Source organism: Lycium barbarum, chromosome 3, assembly GCF_019175385.1.
Source record: "Lycium barbarum isolate Lr01 chromosome 3, ASM1917538v2, whole genome shotgun sequence".
NCBI classification, from domain to species: Eukaryota; Viridiplantae; Streptophyta; class Magnoliopsida; order Solanales; family Solanaceae; genus Lycium; species Lycium barbarum.
The window spans coordinates 23,380,662-23,408,610 of record NC_083339.1 but is presented as its reverse complement, the minus strand read 5'-3'; the positions used below and the strand labels follow the sequence as shown (position 1 = coordinate 23,408,610).

The following is a 27,949-nucleotide window of genomic DNA, read 5'->3' as shown; positions in this document are numbered from 1 at the left end:
CCCATTAAGTTTAAGCCCCAAAAAAAACCCAATTGTAATAAGCTCTCTTTTGCTTTTGTATCTCTAATTTTCCACTTCAGTTGAGAAAATCAAATATCCTTAACAAAGAAAGGTGATTAGGATGTGTTTTTAGGATTAATGTATGTCCTTTATGTGTTTTCTTAATTATTATTACTGTATGTATATAACACCTAGTAATCCTATATTATGGTTATGATTTTCTGTTCTTGTGTATTCTGTTTGTTTGATTTTGATTTTAATTTGTTAGTTTTATGTTTTGTTGCTTTTGAGAATATGAATTAGTGTAAATGGAATCTCTTCTAATATCATATCAAAAAAACAGAATTGAAAAAATCGAAACCGAACGGAACCAAACTTCAAAAAACCGAAACCGAAAGAACCGAACCGAACTAGTTGGGTTCGGTGTTTGGTGTCTACCTTCAAAACTGAAACCGAAATAGCCAAACCAAAGTTTGATAAAATCGAACCGAAGAACCGAACGCCGACCCCTAATTGCGTGTACAATTTGTAAAGCTTTGGGTACAAGTATGTATTGTTGTGTTGGTCCTTGTTTGTCCCACCCAACTCCCATTTCTATATACTCCCTCCATTTCAGTTTACATGAACCCATTTGACTGGGCACGATATTTAAGAAAGAGTGAAGACTTTTGAAACTTGTGGTTCAAAATGAGTCTTGAATATTTGTGTGACTGTAAATCATTTCATAAAGTGAATTTGTTTCCAAATTAGGAAAGAGGTCATTCATTTTGACACTGACTAAAAAGGAAATAGGTTCACATAAATTGAAACAGATGGAGTAATATATATAGATGAGTTTAAGTGTGGTGCACTGTCGGTGTATTTTTTTCTTTCTACACCATCAGGTAATTTCTAGGTAAAACGGTAACTTTCTTAAGTTATTACAGTAACTAATAGTAACTTTTAAATATAATTATAATTTAAAAGAAAAAAGACAAGTTAGAGTCCTATTGAATGTTTAACCAAAATTAATTCCAGAGTTGTAACCGTACTCAAACTCTTTCCTTTTTCTAATTTCACGTTTTCAATCAACCTCATCGTTCTGATGCTTTCATGGTTTTCTTACCAACAACATCATCCAAAGCAGTGAAGTTTTTCCCGGCTCATACACTGTGACTCTATAGGAAGTAATTTTTCAACTCTCAAGATTAATATAACTTGGGTAGCTTCCCGTATGTTCTCAAACATTCACTTCAGATTTTATTTTTTTGGTTTACAATCATCCAATGACTTTTTTATCTCTGCTTTTACATGTTGAAGTATTATAACTTTGCATTTATTTTGTATTTAGAGGTATACTAACCTCAGTTCAGTATATAGCTTTTGAAGTAAATTAGTAGACTACGTAATTAAAAGATCTAAATTAATCAGATAGATTTTCTATGTTAGTCTAACATCCATAATCCATAATCATATGCTGCAGAACAAATGGGAATTTCAAATTTAGATGAACAAAATATAGGAGCTGGAGATGCATTAGAAGAAATAGAAAGTGATAGGATGGCGCTAGACAGATTGTTCCTTATTTAGGCGCTGAAAATTCAAGAGAGCCTTATATCGGTATGGAGTTTCAGTCACTTGATGATTCGTTTAGATTTTATCTTGATTATGCTCATCGTAGTGGTTTTAGTGTGCGTCGAGGTCGTATGACTAAATCAAGAAAAGATAAATCAATAATTGGTCAAGAGTTCGTTTGTTCAAAGGAAGGATTTCGCTCAAAAAAAAACGTCGGGAAAGTAATAGACCATAAGATGAAACTAGAGAAGGATGCAAAGTGTTGTTATATGTGTCAAAGAAAGAAGAAGAAAAATGGGTTGTTTGTAGACTTGTTTCTAAGCACAATCACGAACTTGCTTCTCCATATAGTCAAAAGTTTTTGCGATCAAAAAGGAAAAAGACAGAGGCTCAGAAGAATCTTATTGATTTGCTTGATAACTCTGGAGTTCGTCCAGGAAAAATTGCATCAGTATTAATTAATCAAGCTGGGGGTGTTGACCACCTTAATTTGACAGGACAAGATATTCAGAATTATTTGAAAACTAGGAGACAAAAAAATCTTGAAAAAGGAGATGCCCAATTGATGTTGCACTATTTTCAAAAGCGTCAATCCGAGAATCCAGGTTTCTTTTATGCGATCCAGATGGACGTAGAGAGCCGCTTAGCTAATTGTTTTTGGGTCGATGCTAGGTCTAGGGTAGCATATAAGAATTTTGGAGAAGTTGTAGTTTTTGATCCGACGTATCTGACAAACAAATATAGGATGCCTTTTGTCCCATTTACCGGGGTTAATAACCATCATCAGTCTATTTTGTTTGGTTGTGCACTACTTTGGGATGAAACTGAAGACACTTTCGAGTGGTTACTTCGTACTTGGAAAGAAGCGATGTTTGGAGTTGCCCCTCGTACAATCATAACAGATCAGGATCGTGCCATAACAAACGCAATTGCAAAGGTATTCCCTAACAGCGTACACCACTTTTGTATGTGGCACATCGAAAAGAAGATCCCAGAACATTTGAGTCATGTTTACCATCAGTTTGATGATTTCAAGAGCAAGTTTAGTTGGTGTATTCATGCCACGACCACTCCTGAGGAATTTGAAACAACGTGGGCTGAAATAATCAAAACGTATAATTTAGAAGAAAATAGTTGGTTGCAGAGGATATATGCAATTCGTGAGAAATGGATTCCAGCATATGTGCGTACTACTTTTTGTGCAGGCATGTCATCAAGTCAAAGAAGTGAAAGTATGAATAAATTTTTCGAAGATTATTTAAATTCTAGTACTCCAATGAGTGTATTTGTGGTGCAATATGATAAGGCTATTGATGCTCGATATGACAAAATAAGGGAGAAAGATTATAAGACTAAATGTTCAAGGCCTATCTTGAAAACATTATATCCAATGGAGGATGAAGCAGCAAAGGCATACACTAGAAAAATATTTCGAATTTTCCAAGAAGAATTGATTCAATCACAAAAATATGTCTCTGAAAAGATTGAGGTTAAGGATGAAAAGCACTTTTATAAGGTACATCAGTTTCAAAAACAAAAGCCTGTGTACATCGTTATCGTTACCTTGAATCCTGCATTAAAACATGCGGTTTGGTCATGCCACAAGTTTGAGTTCATGGGAATTCTATGCAGGCATGTGCCAATGGTATTTATAAAAAAACAGATTCTCACACTTTTGACATGTTATTTGTTAGATCGATGGACTAGAAACGCTACCAAAGAAAAAGTTGGGGACTATCCAAATGAAACAAAAAGTTGAAACCTTCTACTTTATGGTTTAATAACATTATGATGCATTCCATGGGGCTTTCTGAAAGAGCAGCACGGTCTGAAAAGCATTATCAATTTGCACGTCAAAGATTGTTGCAATTGTGTGAGGAACTTGATGAACTCCCTTATGAATCTGAGAAAGATGGTGTACCAAACGCTCAAGTTAGTGAGAAAGATTGTGAACTAAACTCATGTGAAAGTCAAGATATTACTCTGCTGGACCCTCCACGAGTGCTAACTAAAGGGCGTCCGCAATCTTTGAGAATGCAAGGTGCTCTAGAAGTTACTCAGAAGACCAAAAAAGTTTCTACTCAGAAGACCCAAAAAATTTCCGCTCAGAAGACCACAAAAGTTTCCGCTCAGAAACCAAAAAAGCTAACGAGAAGTACGAAACTTAAGAGAAAGGGAACAAGGTAATTTCAGTTTACACAATGCATATTATTTATTTAGTAGTTACTTCTATAATAACTTCTAGAATTTCATATGCAGTTCGAACTCTATTGCCGAAGCCGAACAGAAAAGTACAACAACATCTAACGTGGCTCATACAATGGTAAAAAATATTATAACAACTTTTGTCAGTTGGCTTATTTTAATGTACCTTTTTCTTCAACTAACAAATGCTTTCAATTTTTTTGTCATTTAATTTATAAGCAATTTCAGCGATATCCAGAATATTATCAAGGATATATTGAGAACACTGATTCTGCATATGCCACCTCATTTATGGTAAAGAACTACTCTTACCTTAATCCTGTCACTTATACGTTGTTTAAATATGCTGAGGTGCATGCTGATGAACTCTAACTCTTCCTTTCAGGATTTGATGAAAAAAGCTTCAACTCCATTCCAACAAAATTATCCTAGTTAGTGAGTAAGAATATAGAAGATTTGGAGCTTTAGAATACAAAGGAAACAAGGAGAGAGAGTTATTTACACTTCAATATTAGTTGTTATTTACACTTCAATATTAGTTGTTATTTACACTTCAATATTTTTTTTTATATATTTTCTTATTTTGAATTCTGAATTGTCCTTTCATCGTTTGTTTTAACGTGTATAGTGGTATAGACAGTTTTGGTATTTGAACATAATAAGATTGCTTGTAATGCAGTTTGCCATCTATTTTTGGGTCACAAATATTTGATTTCATATTATGCGTGAAAATAGATGCATTTTGTATAATTAGAAACCGAACATGGTGATGTAAAGATTCCTCTGCAACTTGATAAATTTACTGTAAAAATAGCTGATGTGAAAATAGGTGCTCTCAAAGGTTAGTACTCTAGCAAAAAGAGTCTATATTGTCACATTTTTTTATAATATATTGCGAGCACATTCACTGCAATGCTTTAAGAGTAAAGCTAGTATAGATTCTTGAGAATATAGAGCTAAAAAGATAAATCAACTTACTTTTTGTTTCTTCCAGATCCCATAGCTTTATCACACCTGATGAAGCTCTAGCAAGCACTAGAACCTCTGCTGAGTCAAAAGCTACAGATTCTATTCGACTCATGTGACCGCTTAGGCTCTGCAAAATTGCACAAAACCATACTATTCAGTCTTAGATGACTAAGTGATTTAAGATAAATAAAAATAAGAACATGTAGCAGTAAACTATTCACCTATGTTGCTTGGACTCTTCCAAAATGCCACCAGGTGCGTGTCGGATCCTCCCAAAGTAGTGCAATTTTGGAGGATCCGACACGGGTGCGACATCATTTTTGAAGAGTCCGAGCAACATAGCTCTTCACAACACAATGAGCCAACAAATAATTTCATGATTCATACTTAGATGAATGATCCATCACTTGATACTCGAAAGGTTTACAGTTTCCATATATTTGTATTATATGTCATATCACAGGTTGCAAATCAACACATCCACATGTAACCTATTTCGGATCATTTAAAATAAACCACAGCACTCTGGCAATTTCAAGGAGCAGATTCCAATTGAACTGATAAAGATTTTTATAAGGCACCAATGAAGAAACAATGGCAATATAACCTCATTTATAACTAAATGGCAGCATAGAAGGCATGATCATAACAGATCACTCGTTTTATCTCATCCCCCTCCCTAACCAGCTGCTAATAGCATTATGAGTCAATGAGTTTCCTCTTCGTTTCTTGGTTTAAAAGATGACAAAACAAGAGATACATGTGATAGAACATAAAATGTATGTGAAATCACTTATCAAATAAGTTTTTATTGATAAACAGTACCAAGATGGTATCACAACAAGTACAAAGATCTTGACTTGTATTACATTACATACTTAGATTCTAACAAGTCCAGCAAGTCTTTCATATTCAGAACAAAATTTCGTTTCATACAACAATATAAATTCTAAATACATTTATATTTGAAAGCATAAAGCATCTCTTTTTCTCTTCGAATCATCTCCCGTTCCTTTTACCCCATATAGCATCCGTGTTGCTTAAAAGAATCGATGTAAGATTCTTCTTGTATGTTCTTCAAGCATAACCTGGCCTCCAACTGCTTAGTAGCAAGTAGACTCTTCATTTGGGAATTTACATGACAAAGGGCTAACTTAAACCCTTTCATGTCCCTCTGAATCCTTGAATAGCTTTGTTACTTCAAACAAATGGTTGCTCTACCAGAACATCTTGGAATTCTTCAATAGATAAGGTTCCAGAATGATCCGTATCCGCAGCTTCAAAAATGGTTGAAGTATCTTCCTGAACCACATAGTGACGCACAATAATGCAAATTGAAGGAGAAAAAGGCAGCTGCTTTTCTGCCTACAAAATAGAAAAAATAAATCATCTTTAATAGATGTTTAGGTTCATCCTTCTTATATACAGGTTCTTTCACCTAAGCTAATCAAACCAAACTCAAGTTTTGATAAAGCAAAATCTAGATATTTAATGAAAAACTGATTTCTTTCCAGAAATTTATCGAACACATATAGCGGAAATAATTTAACATACAGGTGAGCAATATCCAATTCTTATTAGCTCCTACGGGAGAACTGAAGGTTTGGAGTAGTAGTTTTTAACCCTTCCTCTGTTATTTCTCAATAGACAAATAATGCATTTGCAATAATATTAGTAATAGGGCTTTCTCATTTTATGCAGTAAAGTGATAGATGCAAGAAATACTATGACTAAACACGACCAGCTGCCTCAATTTCAAATACTATGGAATACTAATTCTTTCAGTTGAAGCAATTGTGTTTAAAATGGATGAGAAATCGATTTCATCAATTAGCGCTTCAATTCCAGATAAGAAATCAATATCTGTAGCAGTAATGAGACAACAACTCTCATGAATCAATTCCCTAATTCAATCAATTCCAAAAAAATTACTAACTTATTCATGAACTTTAAACAATGAAATAGTCCACTACTTGATAGTTTCACATGCCGATGCATCCACCTTCTAGATATCCATTGGTAGCACGAAGGCCGAGAATCACAGGCGTTATAACAATGCAAGTATAATATTTTACCGAATTTCAGCCTTGAGGAAATTGATCCTGGTTCATATGAATATGTAGGATACTTAATGCTAACAGCATACAGAGAAGTTACTCAACCATAACTGTGTATGTTATGAATATGTAGGATACTTAAGCAGATTAGGAATTAATCAATTAACCCAAGTAAATGTATCTAAAAAACAACTAATTCTGGACTCTAAGTCTTTGTAGTTAAAATAATGTAAAGCATCTAAATGGGGATTTTAATCAAGCATCCAGAAACCTCAGCGACACCTACATTCAACGCGAAAACTGTCAGAATATATAATAAAGGTAGCAAACCCCGCCCAAAAAGCAGTCATAGGAAGTAATAATCAAAGCAGTAGCTACACCTCGAACAATATTTAGCCAGAGGCCGTGATGGGATGCTTTAAATTCACATAGTTTCAGGAACTTCATTATGGGAGGCCTAAGATGAGAAGCAATTGAAAGTAGAAACAAAGGAATCCTTTTTACCTTGAAGTTTGAGACAATAGATCTACACAGAAGACACTTAATGATGCCATTGAAATCCAGTCTTCGTTGCCACCATTGCCAGTTGTAAACATGGGAATCCGTTCAAAAATCCCAATCCGATTGAGAATCAGAGGTTTACGGTGGTAGAAGTAGGAGAGAGAACGATGAAGACGGGGGATTTTAAGGGAAGAAAGAGAGAAAAGGTAAAGATTTTAATTTTATATATTCAAATAAAAGAATTAGGGAAAAATAGGTGACCTAAAGTTAGCTGATAGTGTAAAAAAATGGTGCACCGACGGTAAGCCTGTTAACCGGTTTGAATTGGATCGGATCGGTAATCAGTTAATAAACCGATTAGTTTTCGGTTCAAAAACTGGAACCGGCCATCGATTCTGATTTAATCGATTCCGGTTTACCAGTTAAATAATCGAAACCGGATCGGTCCGGTTCAAAAGTGGCAAAACCTCTTCTTCTTTTTTTGTATATTATATATATATTATAGTATTTATTAGTATATTATAGGTATATTTACATATGTTATATTTATTTATAAGTAAGGTTTATATATTAACTGACTAGCAGCAATACAGGCAGCATATATGTATATGTATATATATGTGTGTATATATATATATATATGTTTAAGTTATATGTATACTATATTGACTTATGACTTATATATGTATGTTTAAGTTATATGTATACTATATATACTTATATATTATAACTTAGTTTTTTTCTAAGTTTATAAATTCGTATTTTATAAATTAAGTATATTCTTAGTATATTTTAGTTATTTTTTAAGTATATAACTTTCTTGTTTTTAATTTAAGTAGATGTATATTATAAGTATATTCTTAGTATATTTTAGGTATATTCCTAACTTAATATAAGTAAAAATATGAACACAAGTAAATAGAAGAAAGCTCAATGAGCCATATATTTTATTCATTCTTGGATAACATTTATTTGCAAGATGTAGTTTTTTTTAACTTGCAAATAATACATGAATTGCAAAGAAATAGTAGAATAATAAAATCACCAATTCTCAATCATTTGATTAATTTCCCCCATATCATATTCGGCCATGGAGATATCTTCAAAGTCTTTCATTTGGTCCGGTCCACTTGCTATCAAATCTTCAATCTCTTCCTCTTGGCCTTCCTCCGCTTCTAAGTTTTGGTTGCGTCGCTCCGATCTAATCCAATCGCGAATACACACTAGTACTTGCAAGCTAAAGCCGGATAATGAGTGTCTATGGTCTCCAATTTGTTGTCTTCCTTGGCTAAATGCACTCTCCGAAGCCACGATTAATACTTGAACCGTAAGGATGTCTGGAGTCATTCTTGAGAGTATCGGATGACTTGCCTTGTATTTCTTCCACCATGCTAAGACGTCCAACTCATCTAGTTCCTTGATATCCACATTTGGCTGCATCAAATAAAAGTGATATTCATCAAAGTTTACATTACAGGAAGGAGTTGGATGTGAATGTAAAACTTTTAAACCCGACAAGCCCTTTTTGCTACTTTGAGAAGTAGTAGGGCGTGGAGCAACGGGTGTAGCATGTTCTTCCAAATTAGAATAATGAGTAAAAACTTTTCTAAACTCGTCATCAATAGCGAGTTCGGCTTCAGCTAAAGATGGTTGAACTCCCTCTTCAATTTCTAAAAATGTATAAATTTGACCAACTAATGCTTTAGTATAAGACACTTTTAAACAAGGATTTAAAAGAGAACCCAATATAAATAAAGTTGAGATGGGAAAAAAATACTTCTTAAATTTTGTTGTCATATCAAAAATAGCCGCTTGATAACCGGGTTTATATTTATACTCTTGTAAAACTCTAGCTATTTCCGCTAAGTAGGCTAAAATTTCGATTACCGTGGGATAAAATTGTTTAGAAAAAGCAAGAGTTGCATTATAATTTTTTTTTAAGAGTTCAACACATTCCTTAACATCTTCCCAATTCGTAAAATTTAACCAATCATCACTATTAATATTATATTTGTTGTGAACTTGTTGTATGCGAATCCTATACCCATATGCTTGTTGTAGCATAATGTAAGTGTAGTTCCATCTAGTCTCAATTTCTACTTGAATTTTCCTAGGTCTAAGGTTATTTTTCACACAAGCATTCTTAAAATCTCTAATTCTTCCCCTATTAGCATTACAAAAAAGAAACGCAACCGCATATCTAACTTTTTGAATAGAATCGTCAAAACGCACAAGACCATCTTTAACAATTAAGTTTAAAATGTGACAACTACATCTTATATGAAAAATATTTCTTAGCAGAGGGTTTAGTTCTCTTTTTAAAAGACCAATCGTCTTTGTATTATTAGAAGCATTAACTAAAGCAATACAAAGTGTTTTTCTATAAATGTTAAAAAATCTCATAATAGTAGACATTGAATCCGCTAAAAATTTTCCATCGTGACGACCTTTTCCTTCATCATATAAAAAAGCTATAATTCTTTTTTGCATAACCCAATTGTCATCAACCCAATGACATGTAATAGCAAAAAAATCTAACTTGTTAAGACTAAGACCCAAATCAGCGGTAAGAGAAACATTACAATTTAAATAATTAAATACATGACGCAAATAAAATCTATATTTTTTATACAAATCTATAACATCCGCTCTACAAGTACTTCTAGGAATACCCTCAAATAACGGATTATAACAACGTTGAATGTAAGTAACAAACCCCAAACCCGAAGGAAAGGAAAATGGTAAACATTCATAAGCTGTCATTTTAGCTATTTCTACACGCTCTTTTTTCTTGTCATACTTAAAATTTTTACCGGTTCGTGAATTTATCGTCATTTGAATCCCCCCACGTTTGAACCTGTTTGCTCTCCCCAAACATCCATACGTTTCTTTCTCATATGACCATTTAGTGTACCCGTTCCACCATCCTTACTAATTTCTTGCTTAAAAGTAAATACTTGTCCACATAGGGTACATTTAGCTGTTTGGCTTTCCTTATCCTTAGTCATAAATTTCCAAATTTTAGCGGTTGACTTACGAGTTCTAGGCGGTTTATCTTGTGTATGTGATTGTGCAGGACATGTATCTCCTATGGGATTTTCGGGGGGTTGTGTTTCATCATCATCATCATCATCATCAATTTCATTAAAAGTGTCGGTATAATGTTGTTGTATTGCCTCATGACCTAAAAATGGATTGTTTCCACCAATATCAATACCTAAATTAGGTGTTTCTTCCACAAATGTTTCCTCATTAAGCCCACGCCTAACAATACCACTACTACTGGCACCACGTCTAAATCTCTTCGCCATTATTAAATAGAATTAATTTAAATCACACTCAAATAAATCACAAGAAAATGAATTGCAACAAATTAAATTGCAAAAAATAAAGATAGAGTTGGAACAAAGGTACCAAATTGCCGGACTAATTTCCAACAAAGTGAAGACGGCTAGAATTGCAAATCCACCAAAGCTACTTTGGATTGTTGCAAAATCACCAACTCCACCAACAATATTATAATTGCAAAATTAATAATTAAAACTATAATAAGACTTTATAATATTTATTTGAGAGAAATTTAAAGTGGCTAATGTTGCAAAGTAATTATAATTGAGAGATTGAGATTTGAGAGAAAGAGAAGAGTGAATTGGTGTGGATTAAAATGAAAATGGAGAGGGGTTTATATAGGGGTGGGGGAAGGGCTAAAGTGTTAAAAAAAAAATTGGGGGGTTTGGGGGGGGGGGGGGGGGGGGGGCAAAAAATGAGTTGGGGACCGTTTGGCAACGACCATTTTTGCAAATGGACCGTTGCCCAACGGTCCATTGGGCTGCCAACGGCTACAATTTTTTTTTTTTTTAAATTCCACCGGTTTTACCTGTTTAACCGGTCCGGTTCCGGTTCCAAAAAATTGAAACCGGACCGGTATATAATAAACGGTTAACCGGTTAACCGGTTCTGGTTCCGATTTTACCGGTCCGGTTAGCGGTTTGAGCTGGTAAAACTGAATCGATTGACGGGTTTAACTGCCGGTACACTAAACTTAAACTCTATATAGATAGCAGTAGTAGTAGAGGATATTTAGCTCTTCCAATATCTGTGATTCCCTATAATTTCGGCCGTGACAAAACCGCAAAAGTGAGGAAAGAACAAGAACTGAGGAAATACAAAATTATGCCTTGACTGACTGGATGGCATAGAATGCATCTTTTAAATCTTTTTAATCCAGCGAAAACGTTGGAAACAACACATAATGGTTCCAATGTCTTACTTTGCCAGGCTGTTCCCTCTATTAAAAATTTCAATTTGCATTTAAGCCCTCCCATATATTCACATAAAAATCAATAAGGAAAAGAATAAAGATCAGTAGAGCTTTTTAAAAAAATTCTTCACTATTTTCTATTAATTGAACTTCTTTATGAACTAGGACCAATGGACTTGCACAAATCAAAGGACCATTTTACGTGCATTTTCCTATATGGACTGAAATTATAATAAAAAGGAGACCAGTTATACAATTTCCTTCTCCAAAGCCAGTTATACAATTTTCCCTCTCCAAAGCTCTTCAAAATGATTTTAAATACTCGTCGAACCTTTACCTTATCTAATTATTTTCATAATACAATAAAAATAATAAAATTTATCGCGTTTAATTGTAAGACGGTTGATACTTACAATTAACGTGTACATCAAGAACTAATTCTAAATAAGATTAATATACATTAAAGTGAGATATACATAGTTAAATTTTAGGCAAAAAAAATGTCTTGAATTCATTTGCTCTGTACAAATACATATTATTCACTTCAGTTGTTTCTTTTTCCCGAATTGCTTTCATTTGCTTGCCTAGAGCCGAAGGCCTACGGAAACAATCTCTCTACTTCTCAAGGTAAGAATAAGATATTTATCCTGTTCAGATCCCACTTGTGAAATTACAATATGTATGTTGTTGTTTTGGTTGGTGGTGGTACAAATACATATTACAAGTATGTTTATTTTGTAAGATTGCCAAATAACAAACTTAACACAAATTAGTTTGTCATTAATTATGATTTGTGATAATGACAGTGAACATTATCAATGAAGGTTTTGCATAATTTGAGATTAGTACATATGTTTGTTTGATACAGTTTGATATTTTTTATAGCTTCTAAACTTATGAGCATGAGTGATGTTTCATTTTTTTTGTTTTAAAAAGTGAAATATGTTTTGAAAAATTATGACAAACACATTTTTAAAACTTAAAAAATTTCACCCAAATCAATTTTTTTAATTTCTTGGAAATATATGACCAAACGCGAGCTTACGATGATGGTGTAAGAGACTTCAAATTTTAGTTCAAATTAAAAGAGGCAATATTAAGCCAATGTTAAATAAAAAATACAGTTGCTAAAGTCTATGACAGGGTTAAATCAGTAATTCAGCTCCCCCACCTCAAACAATCCCTCCCCCCTAATTCATCAAACCTCTACCGGAGCAAACCCGCCCGCTCCTCTCTTTCCTTTCCTTTCCCAAAAACCCCCAGATCTAAAAAAAAAAAAAAGGCCCTCAATTCAAACAAAATTCAAATCCAAACCCTAAATTTACCCGATTTGAATCAAAATTGATCCGACTGTCGAAATCCTCACATAACAATGGGGGATTTCAATCTAGCCCTTGTTATCGTAGCAATAGTCGTATGTATTCTCGTATTTCTCTTCAACATTTACCTTCTTATCAATTATCAACATCCAGATGATGCAAATCAAGCTTATTTCCCCAAATTCGTCGTCGTTTTTGGGCTCTCAATTGCTGCTATTTCAATTCTCATGTTGCCGGCTGACGTGGCGAATCGACAAGCTTGTAGACACGCGATTTATAATGGCGCGTGTAATCTCACGCTCCCTATGAAGGAATTATGGCTTGCTATATACATTGTTGATGCTGTTCTTGTTTTCTTCATCATTCCTTTTGCTATGTTCTACTATGAAGGCGACCAGGATAAGTACGTACATCCTCTTTTTTTGTTTTTGTTTTTGTTTTTTTGTTTTGTTTTGGGGAAATTGCGCTCTATGTCTATTGGAAAAGAACATTTACCCTGTTTAGCGTATTTTTTCCTTGATTACCTGGTTTACCCCAGTTTTTCGTTAAACACAGTATAATGTTGCGAAAAATAAAGTTGATTATGCGGATGTAAACTGAAAATATGGCTATGTTGGTGTAATTTGTTATGTTGGGTTGTATATTTTTGCAAAAATCCTTTTTTTGGGGGAAAATTACGGTTTACGTCTATTGGGAAAGAATATTTACCCGGTTTAGCTCAGGATAAGTCCGTATATCCTCTCTTTGTTTTTTGGGAAAATTACTATTTATGTCTATTTTTGGAAATATTTACGCCACGTAGCACATATGTTGAGTTTGTTACCTGATTTAGCTCATATTTGTGTAGAAAAGCCTTCTATACACTAAAAAGGTTGATACATTATGTATAATGCTTTCCACCAGTTATAATGTTGTATATTGGGATACACGGCGTAAATATTTTTAAAAGTTGTATATTTTTGAAATTGGGAAAATTGCGCATTTATGTCTATTGGGAAAGAATGTTTACCCGCTTTAGTCTATTTTTTCCTTAATTACCCGGTTTAGCCCAGTTTTTCCTTAAACACAGTGTATAATGTTTGTATACCATGTGTATAAGCACTGTTGCGAAAAAAGAAGTTGCTTATGCGAATGTAAACTAAAAATATGGCTGTGTAGGTGTAATATATCATGTTGGGTTGTATATTTTTGTAAGAATCCTTTTTTTTTTTGTTTGGGAAAGTTACGCTTTATGTCTATTGGAAAAGAATATTTACCCAGTTTAACCTATTTTTTCCTTAGTTACCTGGTTTAGCCCCCCCCACCCCCCCCCCCCCCCCCCTTTTTTTTTTTTCCTTATTTCCCTATGTTATAACAAGGTTGATACATTATGTATAATGTTGTTTCCCGAAGTATAATGCTGTATAATATTGTATATTGGGCTACCTGGCGTAAATATTTTCAAAAGCTGTATCTTTTTGAAAATATGCCCTTTTGTTTAGTTTAAGTGTATAATGTTGTAAAAGTTGTATACCTTGTGTATAAGCACTGTTGCAAAAAAAACGAAGTTGGTTATGCAAATGTAAACTGAAAATATGGCTGTGTAGGTGTAATATTATGTTGGGTTGTATATTTTTGTAAAAATCTCTTTTTTGGGGAAAATTACGCTATGTCTATTGGGAAAGAATATTTACCCGGTTTAGCCCAGTTTTTCCTTAAACACCTCTTATACACTATATTATACAAGTTGGACACATTGTTGGAAAAATTACGCTCTATGTCTATTTTAGAAAATATTTACGCACGCAGCTGATATTTGAGTTTGTTACCCGATTTAGCTCATATTTGTGTAAAAAAACCATTTATACAATGTTGATACATTATGTATAATGCTTTCCCCCTGGGTTTAATATTGTATAATATTTTATATTGGGCTACGTGGCGTAATAATTTTCAAGAGCTGTACATTTTTGAAAATTTCCCTTTTTTGGTTACCTGGTTTAGCCTAGTTTTTCCTTCATTACCCGGTTTAGCCCAATTTTCCTTAAAAACCTCTTATACAAGGTGGACACATTGTTTACAGTAAGTGTATAGTGTTTTATAATGTTTGTATAATGTGGTATAATGTTGTATACTCTGTGTATAAGCAATGCTGCGAAAAAAAAGTTAGTTATGCTTATGTAAACTGAAAATATGGCTATGTAGGTGTAATTTATTATGTTGGGTTGTATATTTTTGTAAAAAATCCCTTTTATCTTCTTGGGGATCAATTTTGGGTATGTGTATGAATCTGTTGTTCTGATGTTTTAATATTTATTATTATTGTGCAGGACAATTGGCAAAAGGATTAAAAGTGCAATGTGTTGGGTGGTGACCACAGCAATCGTGTGTGCTTTGTTGCTTGGAATTTTATATGGTTAGTTTGAGTATGCGTTGATCAGACTTGTTGACATGTACAATATGCTGTGCATTATTACCTTTTGGATGCTAATGTGATGTAGGGTGAGCTTGGGGGCTAGTTGATTTTGATTGGAAACGTGAGAATTTGGGTACGCAGTTAAGGATTTTAGATGTAAATCAAATAATCAATCAACTATGTCAACAACAACAACATACCCAGTGTAGTCACACTAGTGGGATCTGGGAACGGTGGGGTATACACAGACCTTAGCCCTACCTTTGTGGGCTATAGAGGGTGTTTCCTATAGGCCCTCGGCTCAAGAAAATTGTTTTTTCAGAAAAATGGTTTGAAAGAATGCAAGAGTAAAAAGCTATGATGAAAATATGAAATAAATTGAAGTACTAACAGGACAAATATAAAAGATAACCAAAGTAAAAGAAACAACAGTTGTAACAATATTGAAGCATAAGATAATGCAAGCGATCTTATTTTGGTTTATGGCAATCAATCAACTATGCCACAAACCAAAATTAGTTGGGTTGACTGAATGAATTATTTGTATCCATTTAATGCAAGAGTTAGAATATCTTTTGGCCACTGTCAACCTACCACCTCTCTCTTCCTTTATCGAGTCTTGAACCGACTATTTCATTATGCAGCTCCTAGGCATAGTTAGAACCTAAAGTCTTGGATATGGAGTAAAATTGGTGTAAAGGTCACATACTTACTTGAGTTGTCTAACTGTTCAAATTACCAGCTAACCGAGGGAAGTTGCTGTGTTTCTTATTTGGACTTCACTATCATTTGTTTACCTTTGAAGTTATTACAGTTTCTTCAGTTATTAGGTTTATCTCATGAGTGTTTCCCCCTAAAGATGATGGGACAAATACAAGAAGAATATCTGGATGCTGTTTATGGGAATTATAAGCTAAGAGTTAGGAGTTGTACTTTGCCATTCTAGTTTTCTTTTTATAAGTCAATTGCTCCTGTATTTGATAATGTGAATATATCAAGATGGTGTCAAGAATTTCATCTGGTTTTGTAGCTCAATCACAATCGTCCCACAGATTTTCCCATCTTTACCGCTCGAGTTATTGTAGTGCTTCTCGGGTCTAGTTTTGATCAGATCAGGAAGTGTCATTTTTGTGCCAGATTGCGCAACCTTATGTATTTTTCACTTGTGGATACTGAAGAACCAAAGGAGAGAGGCGAGATGATCATGCCCCCTTCATGTTATCTAAGAATTTTACTGCCACTACGAGCAGCTGAATTTTAGTTTATGAATTTTTTGGTACCCCAAAACTGCTCTTAATCTGGCACCTCACTCTTCGCTAAATTATGTAATGGGGAACATATTTTACTTACATTCATCCCTTTCCTTAAGGTTTATATAGTTTTCCTTGCAATTTGGTACCTTCGTTGTTTCTAATTTTGTGTGTTCTCTTTGCTCAGTTATTGCTTGTTATTGTTTTTCCTGATAAGTATACTAAAGTGGTTAGTTATATTTAATTGCTTAAATTCTGATACTTTGCTTAGGTTTTGTTACTTCTTTTCTGATCTTTATCTACCCCTCTTTTGAGTATTGTAGGCCTCGCTGGAAAGGCAGACTTCACTGTAAGACACCTGTCATCAGCCACCACTTCCTTTCCAAATTCATTCAATTTGAACAATGGTCAACAATGTATTGGAAACGGTGCCCGACAGGTTGGTGCAAATTTAAATAATTCGAGTCGTTAGTTCATTGAGCTTATCTAAGCATCGCGTAAGAAGTTTGATGTCTGATCTCAACGCTGCCTTTCTAATCGTTGCCTTCAATTTTTACCAGTGTTCAGCATATTCTGCTAATGCTGCCTCTGAAACAACCTGGACCATGCGTGCTACTTTTCCTGAATATGTTGTTGCTCTGGCTACAATTGTTGGATCTGTACTTTTCACGGTATGCCAATGCTTAATTTTTAGACACTTGAATATTGTTATTGTTGTGGTGAAAAGACTGAATGTCCAGTTCTTCGGTCTTTTCTGTCTTGGTAGAATGCAAATTAATATGGAGAACTTCCCCGATGTCACGTTGCTGGTTTGGGAGTGTAGAACTTGGAATCAGTTTGTTTGCTGTCGTTTGCAATTGAATATAAATAAATTTTGTAAAAGGGTGGTCATTTGACCATGAATATTTTGTTGTGTCTTCTGATTGTAGTTGAGGGGGTTGGGGTGATCCGTTCTTGTGAGGTTGAGGAGCAGTATTGGAGAACAAAGAAGGGAACCCATCACCCTAAATCCCTAATATGCATGTTTGGTGCTTCTAAAAAAAAAAATAAGCATGTTTGGTAATGACTTATCTGCTTCACATTATATTTCCAGATTTTTGGTGGTGTTGGCATTGCCTGTCTCCCATTGGGACTTATATTTTCGTTCATCAGGCGTCCAAGGGCTGTTATTACACGGTCACAATATATCAAGGTATTTGTTCCTGTTAGCAGCTCTTTGCAGACTTTCCTGATCGGAATTTTAAAATAAAATAAAGGTATACATTCTGGTGTCATGATGCTTCATTTTGATTCTGTAGGAAGCTACTGAGCTAGGTAAAAAAGCAAAAGAATTGAAGAAAGCAGCTGATGCACTTCATCAAGAAGAAAGAAGCGGGAGTAAGGGAAGAAAATGGCGGAAGAATGTGAAGGCAGTCGAGAAGGTATATCTTGTTTTGTACTGTGGTTTTTCTAAATCTTATTTTCATTTTAGCACTACGTGACATATAAGGTGAAATTAAAAAATAGAATGTTATAGAGCACCTAAGGCTGTGGCCTAGTGGTCAATGAAGTTGGTTGAGAACCATGAGGTCTTAAGTTCAAATCCCAATGAAGGCAAAAACAGTTTGGTGGACAATTTTGTGGAATTAGTCTAGGTGGGTGGCTGGGAGCAACCGCGCAAGCTTCCCCAGACACTAATGTTATAAAAAAATTATTCATTTTTTAGAAAATGAAACATGCTATAACTGACTTAAAAATAGTGTTTGTGGAAAATAGTTTATTTTCTTTTCATCTTTTGTTCCTACTTCGTGTACAAAGTGCTCCAACTCCTTTTAGATATGTGAACGTTGCTCCCTATTGGGTGAAGAAAATCTTTGCTTTACCTTCAAAACACTATTGAATCATAGAAGACAAATCAAGTCTTTAATTGATAAAATAGAAGGAATTTACTGTGGTTAGAGGAGAGTGGGGATAGATTTGGGAAGTTACTACTGTTGTCATTTTATACTCTCGAAATATCGAAATGTATAATGAGCTTGGTATACGAGGGTAAAATCATCTTGTTTTTGTGCTATTTCGAATGTAAATTCCTTGATATAGAAAATAAATATCTTCATATTTAGAAGCTACAAAAAGTATTAAGTTACAAATTTTAAACCAAAAAAATGTTCTAGGAAATGTTTGAATAATTTTTAGTTGAAGATAAAGTTGTGTGGTTCCCCACATAGTATTTGGTATGTGAAGTAGGAAAAAGAAAAGGGGGCAGGGGTGATAATCATCGTTCAAGTTGCCATTATACATTTTTTGAAATTCTGAAAGTAAAAATAAATAAAATAAAACGTATTACAAGTTGAGTCCGACAGTTGTCCAGCAAAGGCTGAATAAATCATCTTACGCTATTTGTGTATGGTTTATTGATGTTCGTAATCAGTGTATGCAGGTGGCACTCCTCTTCATATGCATGATCCATTTGTCCTTGTAATTCTATCTTGAAGTTATTTATGATTTTATTTCAAACCTCATTCCAATTCTTATCTCATTTATATTAGGATGTTGGATGAAGATTCTGTTTTCTTGTCAGATTAATATATCAAGAAATGAATAAACTGAAAAATTCTGGTTCCTTTTTATGTTAATGTGAAAATTTGTTTAACTTTGTTTTACCTTGTAGGAGGTGCTTCTTCTTGAAGAAGATGTCAAGGCTCTAGAGGAGATGTACCCTCAAGGTGAAAAGGTAAAGAAATGTGCTTTTATACTTGGTCGGCTAAAACTTGTTCCTCACGCTTTGCCAAAGTAACTTTGTTGAGCAAACTAGTTTGATATCCTTAATTTTTGCAGGCTGAGACTGCTTGGGCAATGACGGTTCTAGGATATTTGGCAAAACTCATCCTGGGCGTTTTAGGGTACGTGGCAGTGATGGAAAGTCTAATTTCCACTAGTTCTTTTTAATAATATAACGTTCATATGTGGTAGTTACTGAATCTGCATTTTTTGGTTCGTGTAAACAGGCTGATTGTGTCTGTAGCTTGGGTTGCCCATATCGTGATATATCTTCTGATTGATCCTCCACTTTCTTCTTTCCTTAATGAGGTTTTCATCAAATTAGACGATATTTGGGGTACCCTCAACCTTTCTCTCCTTTGTCTTGTTTGCTATATGCGGTGACTGATACATGAAGTGTGATGGTATTCTTTTCTGTTATTTCTCCAGGTCTTTTGGGCACTGCTGCATTTGCATTTTTTTGCTTCTACCTTCTGCTTGCTGTGATTGCCGGAGCAATGATGCTTGGCTTGAAATTAGTTTTTGTTACGATTCACCCAATGAAGTAAATATCTTCTGCTTTTTGAAATGATACTTTATGGATCTGTTTACCACCTGGTTTGCTCCTCCATATTCCCTGTCTCACTGTTGTGCTGGAACACTATATACAGGTGGGGAGCTACGCTCATGAACTCCTTTCTTTTCAATGTGGGCCTTATTCTTCTTTGTTCTATCAGGTAGGATTACGCTGTTCAATTTTTCTTATGTATTTGTTACTTTTCCAATGGTCTAACAATTGACCTTAATGATAAATATCTGAAGGACAAATGCTTAGACCACTGATATGTGGGACACTTCTGGTTATGTCCATACAAGAAGTACAGCTCTTAATGAACCAGCTAGGGTTTAATTTATTAGGGAATTGTGTGGGGATGTTCGGTTGAAGTGATGCATGAAGCTACATGCTAACCCAGGACCTCCAAGTTATGGCTAGATCCTACAAAAAAAGCAGCCTGCTTCTTATATGGTCTTGATCTCACTGGGGAATTATTGTTATAGCTTTGATACCAGTTAAAAATAAATAAATTATTGTTATAGCCTTGATCTAAATTGGGGGTAGTTCTATACCATGTACTAGCTACAACTATGTAGGCAACTACGCAAAGGAAAGCAAGAACATCTGATAGAATATCCTGAAACTTCCGTGCTGAATTTTTTTTGAGGCACATGCTAAAAGAGCGTGCATTGCCCCCCTTAATTCTAAATTAGAAAGCAGATAGCTTCATCTATTTCATTGTTGGATGATGGTTTCATCTGTTAAATACTTTGCTGAGTTGATAGGTGGTATATAGAGGACATATATGTTTATTTAGTATTCTGGTTTTCTGAAAGGCTATCAGCCAACCTGCAGTTTTTGGATTGCACCTTTTTCCTGCTTTCACTTGAGAGTGAAAGTTTGGTAGTAAGATCCTATTGTTTCTGTGCTTGCAGTGTCATTCAGTTCTGTGCCACAGCCTTTGCATACTATGCTCAAGCCACTGCAGCTCAAGAAATTTTTGGTCACAATCTACAATCTCTTCGTGGAATTAAGTATCTATACAAGTAAGTTGCAGATGTTTCTAGATCTTCCCCTAGAACTGGTTTTCTGGCTGCAAAAATCATGTTTTTATGAATGCTAAATATGTCTCTGCAGGTACAACGTGTTTCAAATCGGATTCATAGTTTTAGCTGGGCTGACATTTGTTTACTATGCTGCCTTTGTAAGTCCATTACTGTCTGATATCTCAAATATTTGCTCTTATGATAGAGGAGAGACTTAACCAATTTTCAAATTTGCAGGGGTGGAGAAGGAAAAAGCCTAGTGCGAGGTTCCAGCTCTCCAGTTAAAGGTTTTGATGGATAGCAGTGCGCGCATCTGACTGAATTTGGACTTACTCTGGTCTATCACTAATGTTGAGGCTTTGAACCTTGGTGCATGTTGCCTAGTTTTGTTTAATATTATTCTTGGAGGAGGCAACACCATTAAATTTGATTTCTGCAGTGGAGGTAGGGTGTTGGTGACTCTGTACTGCTGCTGCCACTGTTCTTGCCGCTTTTACTTTAGTTTTTTGTTTTCACCTTCTGTATGTATCATTTGTTTGGTAATGTTATCATTTGTTGGGGCATGTAGTCATCTGAATGTTGAGATATTGGTTTGAGATTTGTCCTTGATGTATCATATGGTTATTATATACAAAAATCTTGGATGCTTGTATATTTAATGTAAACTCGTTTATTTTTGCTTTTGAATCCTACCAATTTCTTGATCCTTCAATGGAGTTTCAGAATATTTGATTTAGCTGGAGTTACATATGTACATAGTTTAAAAATTTGTCAGCAATTTTACAGTTAAAAGTGCATATTCGTTAAAGGAGAAAGTAATAGTAAATAGGATGAGCTGGCCACTTTTTAAAAGGGTGTTCAAAGTTTAGCAGTCATTCAAATATAATTCAAACATAGCTACTTTTTGATGTGGAAATAAAACTTTGATAAAAATAACCTCGACTAAGATGGTAAGAAATTCAGTAGTGTGCTGGAGTTTGATGTTTTTACAAGTGAATTTTCATCACATTGTGCTGGAGTTCAATAACTACATGTGGGACTCTTAATACGGTGGTTAAGTTTTGGACTTTTACTCAAGGACACAAAGTTGTAGAATCATGCACTCCACGACTTTCCTTGTGAGTTCTCAGTTGCAGAATCATGAACTCCACAACAGAATTCTTGAGTTCTTAGTCGTAGAACCACAATATCCATTACACTTTTCTTGAGTTTGAAAATTTCCTACATGTGAAAGCTTTTACGAAATATCATTCTCTTTTTTAAGATAAAAAGCTGATTCACTAACAACGGAATTTTCTTTCGGGATGTTTTCTTGATAGAACGATTTCTTGTGTGCCACGAAACATATAATCCAAGTCATAAGTATGAAAGCTATCGAAGAAGAGTCAATTCAATGCTCAACTCAAAGGGTGGAGTCCACTTATTCAATAGCGTAGAAACCTATATCTGTCAAACCTACAATGAATTACTGCCACGGAGTCTGCCATTCATGAACCATCTCCGAAATTTTAACAGCGGTCTCACCCTTGGGATCAACAAAGATATACGGAGAGATTTCAGGGAACTCAGTAGGCAACGAGCTCCAATGCAGGGTCGGTTCCCACTCTGCCTCTTTGATTACTTTTAAGATTTCCTTGACCACAATTTCGCTCCCTTCAGATGATAAATGTATTCCATCCCTTCAGAGTCCAAACACGACCAACCATGCAAACCGGAAAAAAAAAAAATCAACAAAGTTAACATGAAGATGATGATTGCCAACAGAATGTGTAAAAGATGATCTAATATTTGAAGCAACAGGAAGACACTGTACTGCAAACCCGGAAAATAAAATTCAAATAAACATGATGATTGCTAATATTACAAAAACCAGGGTATAATGTATCATCCAGCCAGATATATGATCCGAACCACTGGTAAAAATCAAGCAATGTATTGTGTGCTCGACAATGATAATTCTTCAGTAGTTTTCCTTATAAAAAAAACAATGAAAATTGTTGAGCACACGCATATTGGTAGAGCTTTTGATCATGCAGGTGATCTATGATCTCAGGGGCAAAAGGAGAGAAAACTTAAGCCCATCTATCGATGCCTTCGTTTTTAAGGTGTGAAAATGAGGGCTCTCCTGGACAAATATCTGTCATCCTCGCCACGAGGCATTGGTAACAACCAGTCCATTATATAGTTCAAGTAAATTTGATGTCACTTATGTCCATATCCAAGCAAATAAAACATGCCACTTATGACAGAAGACCTGTAGTGTCTCCTTGCATTTTCAGGTTTTGCAGAAAATTTAAAAGCAGTTACAGTAGTTACTAAGAAAATGCGGTAGCATTTTGGTTTATCACTACAGGTACTAGCCAAAAGGAAAGATGTACCACAAATTTGAACTTAAACCAGTTGATTCTTTAAATTAGGAGATCTCAAGAAGGTAATTCCATATTTAATTGATTGACAAATATGTGAAGCTGGATTTTGCATCGGCAAAGCCACAGTTATTTTTACTACATGTTCAGCATGACAACAACAACTGAACAACATACCCAGTGTGATCCCACAAGTGGGGTCTAGGGAGGGCGGGTGTACGCAGATCTTACCACTGCCTTTGTGGGGTAGAGAGGCCGTTTCCAAAAAATAGTTTTTCAGAAAAGGTTTGAAAAAAAAAATGCAAGAGTAAATAAGCTATGATGAAAATATTGAAGAAAGAAAAGTACACCGACAACAAAAATAGTAAAGCTAACCAAAGTAGAAGTACAGTAGTGATAAAAATGAAGAATGAGACAATGCTAGCCTAATAGTAATAACTGGTAAGAGAGCAGATATGTGCTCTCTCCAACATGTATGGCATGACAAAACACAAAAAAAAAAAAAAGGTCAGAAATTGATCTTGTATAAAGAAAACTTACGTAAAGCAAGCAGTCAACCAATCATCCCTCTGCTGAAGTGCTGTCCATAGATCTATTACCTTCACGCCTAACTCTTTGCACAACTGTACGCAAGCTTCTGAGTATTTCCGACACGACCCATTTGATCGACCAAGACCGTTACTAGTTATGTGCAGTAATGAGAAGCATGTATCATTAATCTAGCAATAAGAACTTCGAGAAACCACGAAAAAAACCTCCATGTTTAACATTGATTACCCGAATACTTGAGTGATTTGTGCCTCATTCACAGCAGGAGCAGTGAGAAAGATTATCCGAGTCTTCTCAGAGAGGCTCTGCTAGTGCAGCAGATATATGTTAGGAATGCACATCAAATTCAGTATTGTATAAAGAAAAGCGCTGATTGCTGAAGTGCTAACTAGATTTTATCAAAATATATGTGTACATTCGCTTTAATTTTATATTTTGGTAAAACTTCATCCTGGCAAAGTAAGTGGATTAAGTTTACTGTTTGTATCCCATCAATTTGACCTCTATGATGATTGTGAATTGAGTTAGTATAGGATGAATAAAATGTTGAAATAAATACAGTCAAATTTGAAACAAAAACAGATTATAATTACCTGAGCAGGTTGTTGTGAGGAAAAAAACAAGAAAGATATTCTTATTCTTTAATGTTAAACCTAACCACGTTGGAATATATTCACAACGTGCACCTCAAGTTTAGAAATGTTACCTTAAGGTGAATTGCAATTTTCTTCATATTTTCTACATATTCAGGAAGAGGAACATGAGCAGTTAGGCCACTCGGGTGAGGCTCCAACGAGTCATTCCCTCCGAAATAAACTATGACCAGAGAGGGCTGTACAGCTGCATCCTGAGTTTAAAAAGTCAACCACATTGAATATGATGGGGGCAGAGGAACTTTATGGGCTTAAAGGCCCACATAAGAACAAACTTTAGATGAAGTTCAATAATTTCCATGAAGTTGCCTAGCAAATGTTATATTGTCTTGGATAATAGATAAAATTATTCGAAAGATGGAACTAGGAAAATGACAGCACACTTTGGTCATCAACAAATTACCTTGGGGAACACTTCATCCAAGACTTGAAGAGCGCACCTTGAATTCCAACCTGCATATCCACGCAGCAGTATATCTGCCTATTCCAATAGTAAGGATGATTAAATAAGTCGCCAGACTTTTGTACACACAACTGACTGAAATTATGATACATTCTGGAGCACACACAAAACACAATAAGAAGCATTCAGCTAGCCTAACCAGTATTACATTCTTTTATCAAATTTTCATCTCAAAACATGTATCTACACCACTCAAAGGCGGAGTCAGGATTTCAACTTTATGGGTTCTGAATTTTAAAATGACCACCTCAAGTGATAATAACTGGGTTCTAAATCTAATATTTGTACATATTTAATGAATTTCTTAATACAAATACACTGTTTGAGTAAAAGCTATTGACTCTGCCCCTGATACCACTTATTCAAAAAAGTTCAAATTCAATCTAAACAATTGTCCTTTCACTTCTGACACACGAACGAAGAGGTAACAACATCTTGAAAAGCTTTCAATAGTTAACACATCTGGAAGCATAAAGAAACAGAATAATGCAAGACGAAAGAACCAATTACAGCCAAAAAAAAAAAAAAAGGAGAGAGAGAGAGATGTGAACTTGAATCCAACTCAATAAAACCCATGCTGTAATTCTTTACCATAACATCATTTAGCACTTAAAACTGAAGCTCAACCGATCATTCATCATGGTTCACGATGGAAAAGAAACATTACTTAGCTATTGGAAAACTTGATACAACAGGAGAAAAATTTCAACCAAGTAAACTTTACTTATTGTGTTCCAAGGAATTGTTAATTAAATATACTTGGAACAAACATGCAACTTATGCCAAACAACAACAATTATTTACCTTGTTAAGTGCTGGTCAATCTTACCCTCTTTCTTACTGTTGAGATTATAAATGATTTGCAGTGATTTAGATCGATTAGGTTTAATTTTATTTATTTTGGTTGATGAAATTAAGCTAAGATTAGGATATGTGTCTTTCCTAGAATCACTAGCTTACCAAAGTTGTAAACTATGTAATTAGTATATTCTCAACCAAGAATGAAGGAATAGTCAAACTTCTTATTTTTGCTTCATCTATTATATTTAATTCTTCACTGATCTCTCTAATTCTTCATGGTAACATGCCAGACAACAGGCAGAAGTTCTGCATTCGAGTCTCACCAACATCTACCAATAAAATATTTCCACATGCTTGCCCCAAGAAAATTAAAATCAGGTCACCATAAGGGAGTGTTGAAGACTTAAAATAAGTATATAGGAGTATCCCATCTCTAACAACTTATACTTTTAGATGACGCGGTTCACATAATTCAAAACTTTACTTTGCTCTCCGACCATTCCTCCTCTTTTTCCACAGAGAAGAATGACTAACAATCTAACGGTCTTATCAGTTCTTGTTATGGAGTCAAAAAGGTTTAAAGAGTACATCTCCACTGATTGTTAATATTAGCAATTTAGCGGGGCCATATACACAACTTTTGTCCAAATCCCTGATTCTTGACAGAACAAAACACTCATTCACATGGACACGCACAGAGAGACAAAGAAAGAAGTTGTTGCAGCCTTAGCCTTGTCATCATCTTGTGGTAGACTGAGCTTTTTCCTAGCACAAAAAATGAGTTAACTTGCACTAAAATTCATGTTCACTCATGCATTAATGCAAAACATTGTAGCAGACAAGAAACCGTTAGAGCCCGTTTGGTTGCTTGAATAGAAGAATTAATCTCCTCATTGATATCAGCATAACCAATTACCTTGTTTGGTTGCTTGAATGAACAGAATAGATCTCCTTATTAAACTCAATGAAACTTACACACTATTTGGTTGCAATTTTTGCATATTCTTATAAATAATAACTATTGCATAAGTTATACAGGAATCTATGTATTATTTTATGCGGTATAAAATATGGAATAAGAACAAGGGGTCGTTTGGTATGGTATTAGAAATGTGGCGAATATATTTTAAAGACAAAATGCCCTTAAGTAAGCAGTTCTTTGTATAACAACAATCTTTTCTATATTAATTACATCGTAACAATTCTTCCGTTATTCATTTCAACATAACAATTCTCTCATTATTAATCTAAGCATAACTTGTCTCCGAACCAAACAACCCCTTAACATCATAAGAAAGAACATACATTGAAGAAAAAACACTGCTATTCTAAGACCAATTGAGTGCATTTCTGACTCATTTTATTTGAGAAATGATAAAAAAAAGTTGCAAAATCAAGTGGTACCCACTAACCACTACCTCAAGATTCACTGCACTGATTACAAACTTCCATGTAATAACAGACACACAAACACATAACCCCCATCCCAAAACAAATGTCGTTTTTGCCAACAAGAGTTAGTAACTGTTTCTATTTCCAACTATACTCTTATATTAAAAAACTATTCCTTCTTAATAGTGCTCAATTTTCAAGAAACAATAAAATATTTAGTAAATCATACATTATATTCATTGATTTCTTAATAGACGTGAAATGAGCCGGGACTCTTATTTTGAGACAGAAGAAGACCAAAAAGATATAGAGTTCAAAAAAGAAAAAAAGAAAAAGAACCTTGCGAGAATAAAGGTCAGCGAGGGTAGCACCCCATCCTTGATGACTATAGCTGAACTGTACAATTGATGAACCAAAAAGCACAAATTGTGGACGAATTGGTCCTACCATTTTATTTGATTATAATCTTCGATGACAACTGCAGTCTGCAGATGTTTTGTCTACTTAAAACACACAAAACTCAAATCGAATATTTGTCACTGCTCTGGCGGCGCAATTACGCCAGTTTACGGAAATTACTTGCTCCACTCCATATTATAGGACACTTTTAACTTTTATACTCACTCAGTCAATTTATACATATAGTTTGATTTGCACACAGTTTAAGAAAGAAAAAGATTATTAAAATTTGTGATTTTTCATTAAGGTAAAAGGAGAAATTTTAAGTTAAATTATTTTTAAATACATAAATACATTATTTTTTTGAATAAACTAAAAAAAAAAGTGTATCACATAAATTGAGACAGTGAGAGTAATTAATTGAAAATAAATAATTTTTTTATAGAAACAAGTTTTTTTTTTTATTTAGTTAAG

The 27,949-nt window shown here is 34.5% G+C and overlaps 3 protein-coding genes and 1 long non-coding RNA gene across 4 annotated transcripts; 2 read left to right on the top strand and 2 right to left on the bottom strand.

Moving 5' to 3' along the window:
* Positions 1 to 1,789: 1,789 nt before the first annotated feature.
* Positions 1,790 to 4,464, top strand: LOC132630781 (protein FAR1-RELATED SEQUENCE 5-like; the record flags this gene model as incomplete). The annotated part of the gene is made up of 4 exons (XM_060346370.1): positions 1,790 to 3,737; positions 3,814 to 3,877; positions 3,979 to 4,053; positions 4,145 to 4,464. A coding segment is annotated over one exon (1,524 nt), but the record flags the coding sequence as incomplete, so codon positions are not given.
* Positions 4,465 to 5,508: 1,044 nt separating this feature from the next.
* LOC132630780 (uncharacterized) lies at positions 5,509 to 7,566 on the bottom strand. The gene is made up of 2 exons (XR_009578685.1): positions 7,290 to 7,566; positions 5,509 to 6,093 (listed from the first exon to the last, which is right to left on the bottom strand). It is a non-coding gene; the product is annotated as an uncharacterized LOC132630780 (long non-coding RNA).
* A 5,149-nt stretch (positions 7,567 to 12,715) lies between these two features.
* LOC132630779 (LIMR family protein At5g01460) lies at positions 12,716 to 21,504 on the top strand. The gene is made up of 14 exons (XM_060346368.1): positions 12,716 to 13,269; positions 15,176 to 15,261; positions 16,835 to 16,950; positions 17,072 to 17,182; positions 17,605 to 17,703; positions 17,810 to 17,932; positions 19,162 to 19,224; positions 19,329 to 19,393; positions 19,499 to 19,608; positions 19,701 to 19,815; positions 19,922 to 19,987; positions 20,742 to 20,852; positions 20,944 to 21,010; positions 21,090 to 21,504. Exons 1-14 carry the CDS (start codon positions 12,920 to 12,922, stop codon positions 21,135 to 21,137), a joined length of 1,530 nt encoding a protein of 509 aa, XP_060202351.1. The 5' UTR covers positions 12,716 to 12,919; the 3' UTR covers positions 21,138 to 21,504.
* Positions 21,505 to 22,128: 624 nt separating this feature from the next.
* Positions 22,129 to 27,673, bottom strand: LOC132630778 (GDSL esterase/lipase WDL1-like). The gene is made up of 6 exons (XM_060346367.1): positions 27,416 to 27,673; positions 24,824 to 24,901; positions 24,474 to 24,614; positions 23,996 to 24,072; positions 23,759 to 23,899; positions 22,129 to 22,531 (listed from the first exon to the last, which is right to left on the bottom strand). Exons 1-6 carry the CDS (start codon positions 27,524 to 27,526, stop codon positions 22,318 to 22,320), a joined length of 762 nt encoding a protein of 253 aa, XP_060202350.1. The 5' UTR covers positions 27,527 to 27,673; the 3' UTR covers positions 22,129 to 22,317.
* Between the last annotated feature and the right edge of the window lie 276 nt (positions 27,674 to 27,949).

Excerpts from the sequence above, each read along its gene's own strand:
- LOC132630779 (XM_060346368.1), top strand. The coding sequence starts at position 12,920 with ATGGGGGATTTCAATCTAGCCCTTGTTATCGTAGCAATAGTCGTATGT. Across the intron at positions 19,394-19,498 it reads CTCATCCTGGGCGTTTTAGG|GCTGATTGTGTCTGTAGCTT; the intron begins GTACGTGGCAGT and ends TCGTGTAAACAG. Across the intron at positions 20,853-20,943 it reads GGAATTAAGTATCTATACAA|GTACAACGTGTTTCAAATCG; the intron begins GTAAGTTGCAGA and ends ATGTCTCTGCAG.
- LOC132630778 (XM_060346367.1), bottom strand. The coding sequence starts at position 27,526 with ATGGTAGGACCAATTCGTCCACAATTTGTGCTTTTTGGTTCATCAATT. Across the intron at positions 24,073-24,473 it reads AAATTGCAATTCACCTTAAG|AGCCTCTCTGAGAAGACTCG; the intron begins GTAACATTTCTA and ends CTGCACTAGCAG. Across the intron at positions 22,532-23,758 it reads TGGTTGACTGCTTGCTTTAC|GGATGGAATACATTTATCAT; the intron begins GTAAGTTTTCTT and ends TGGACTCTGAAG.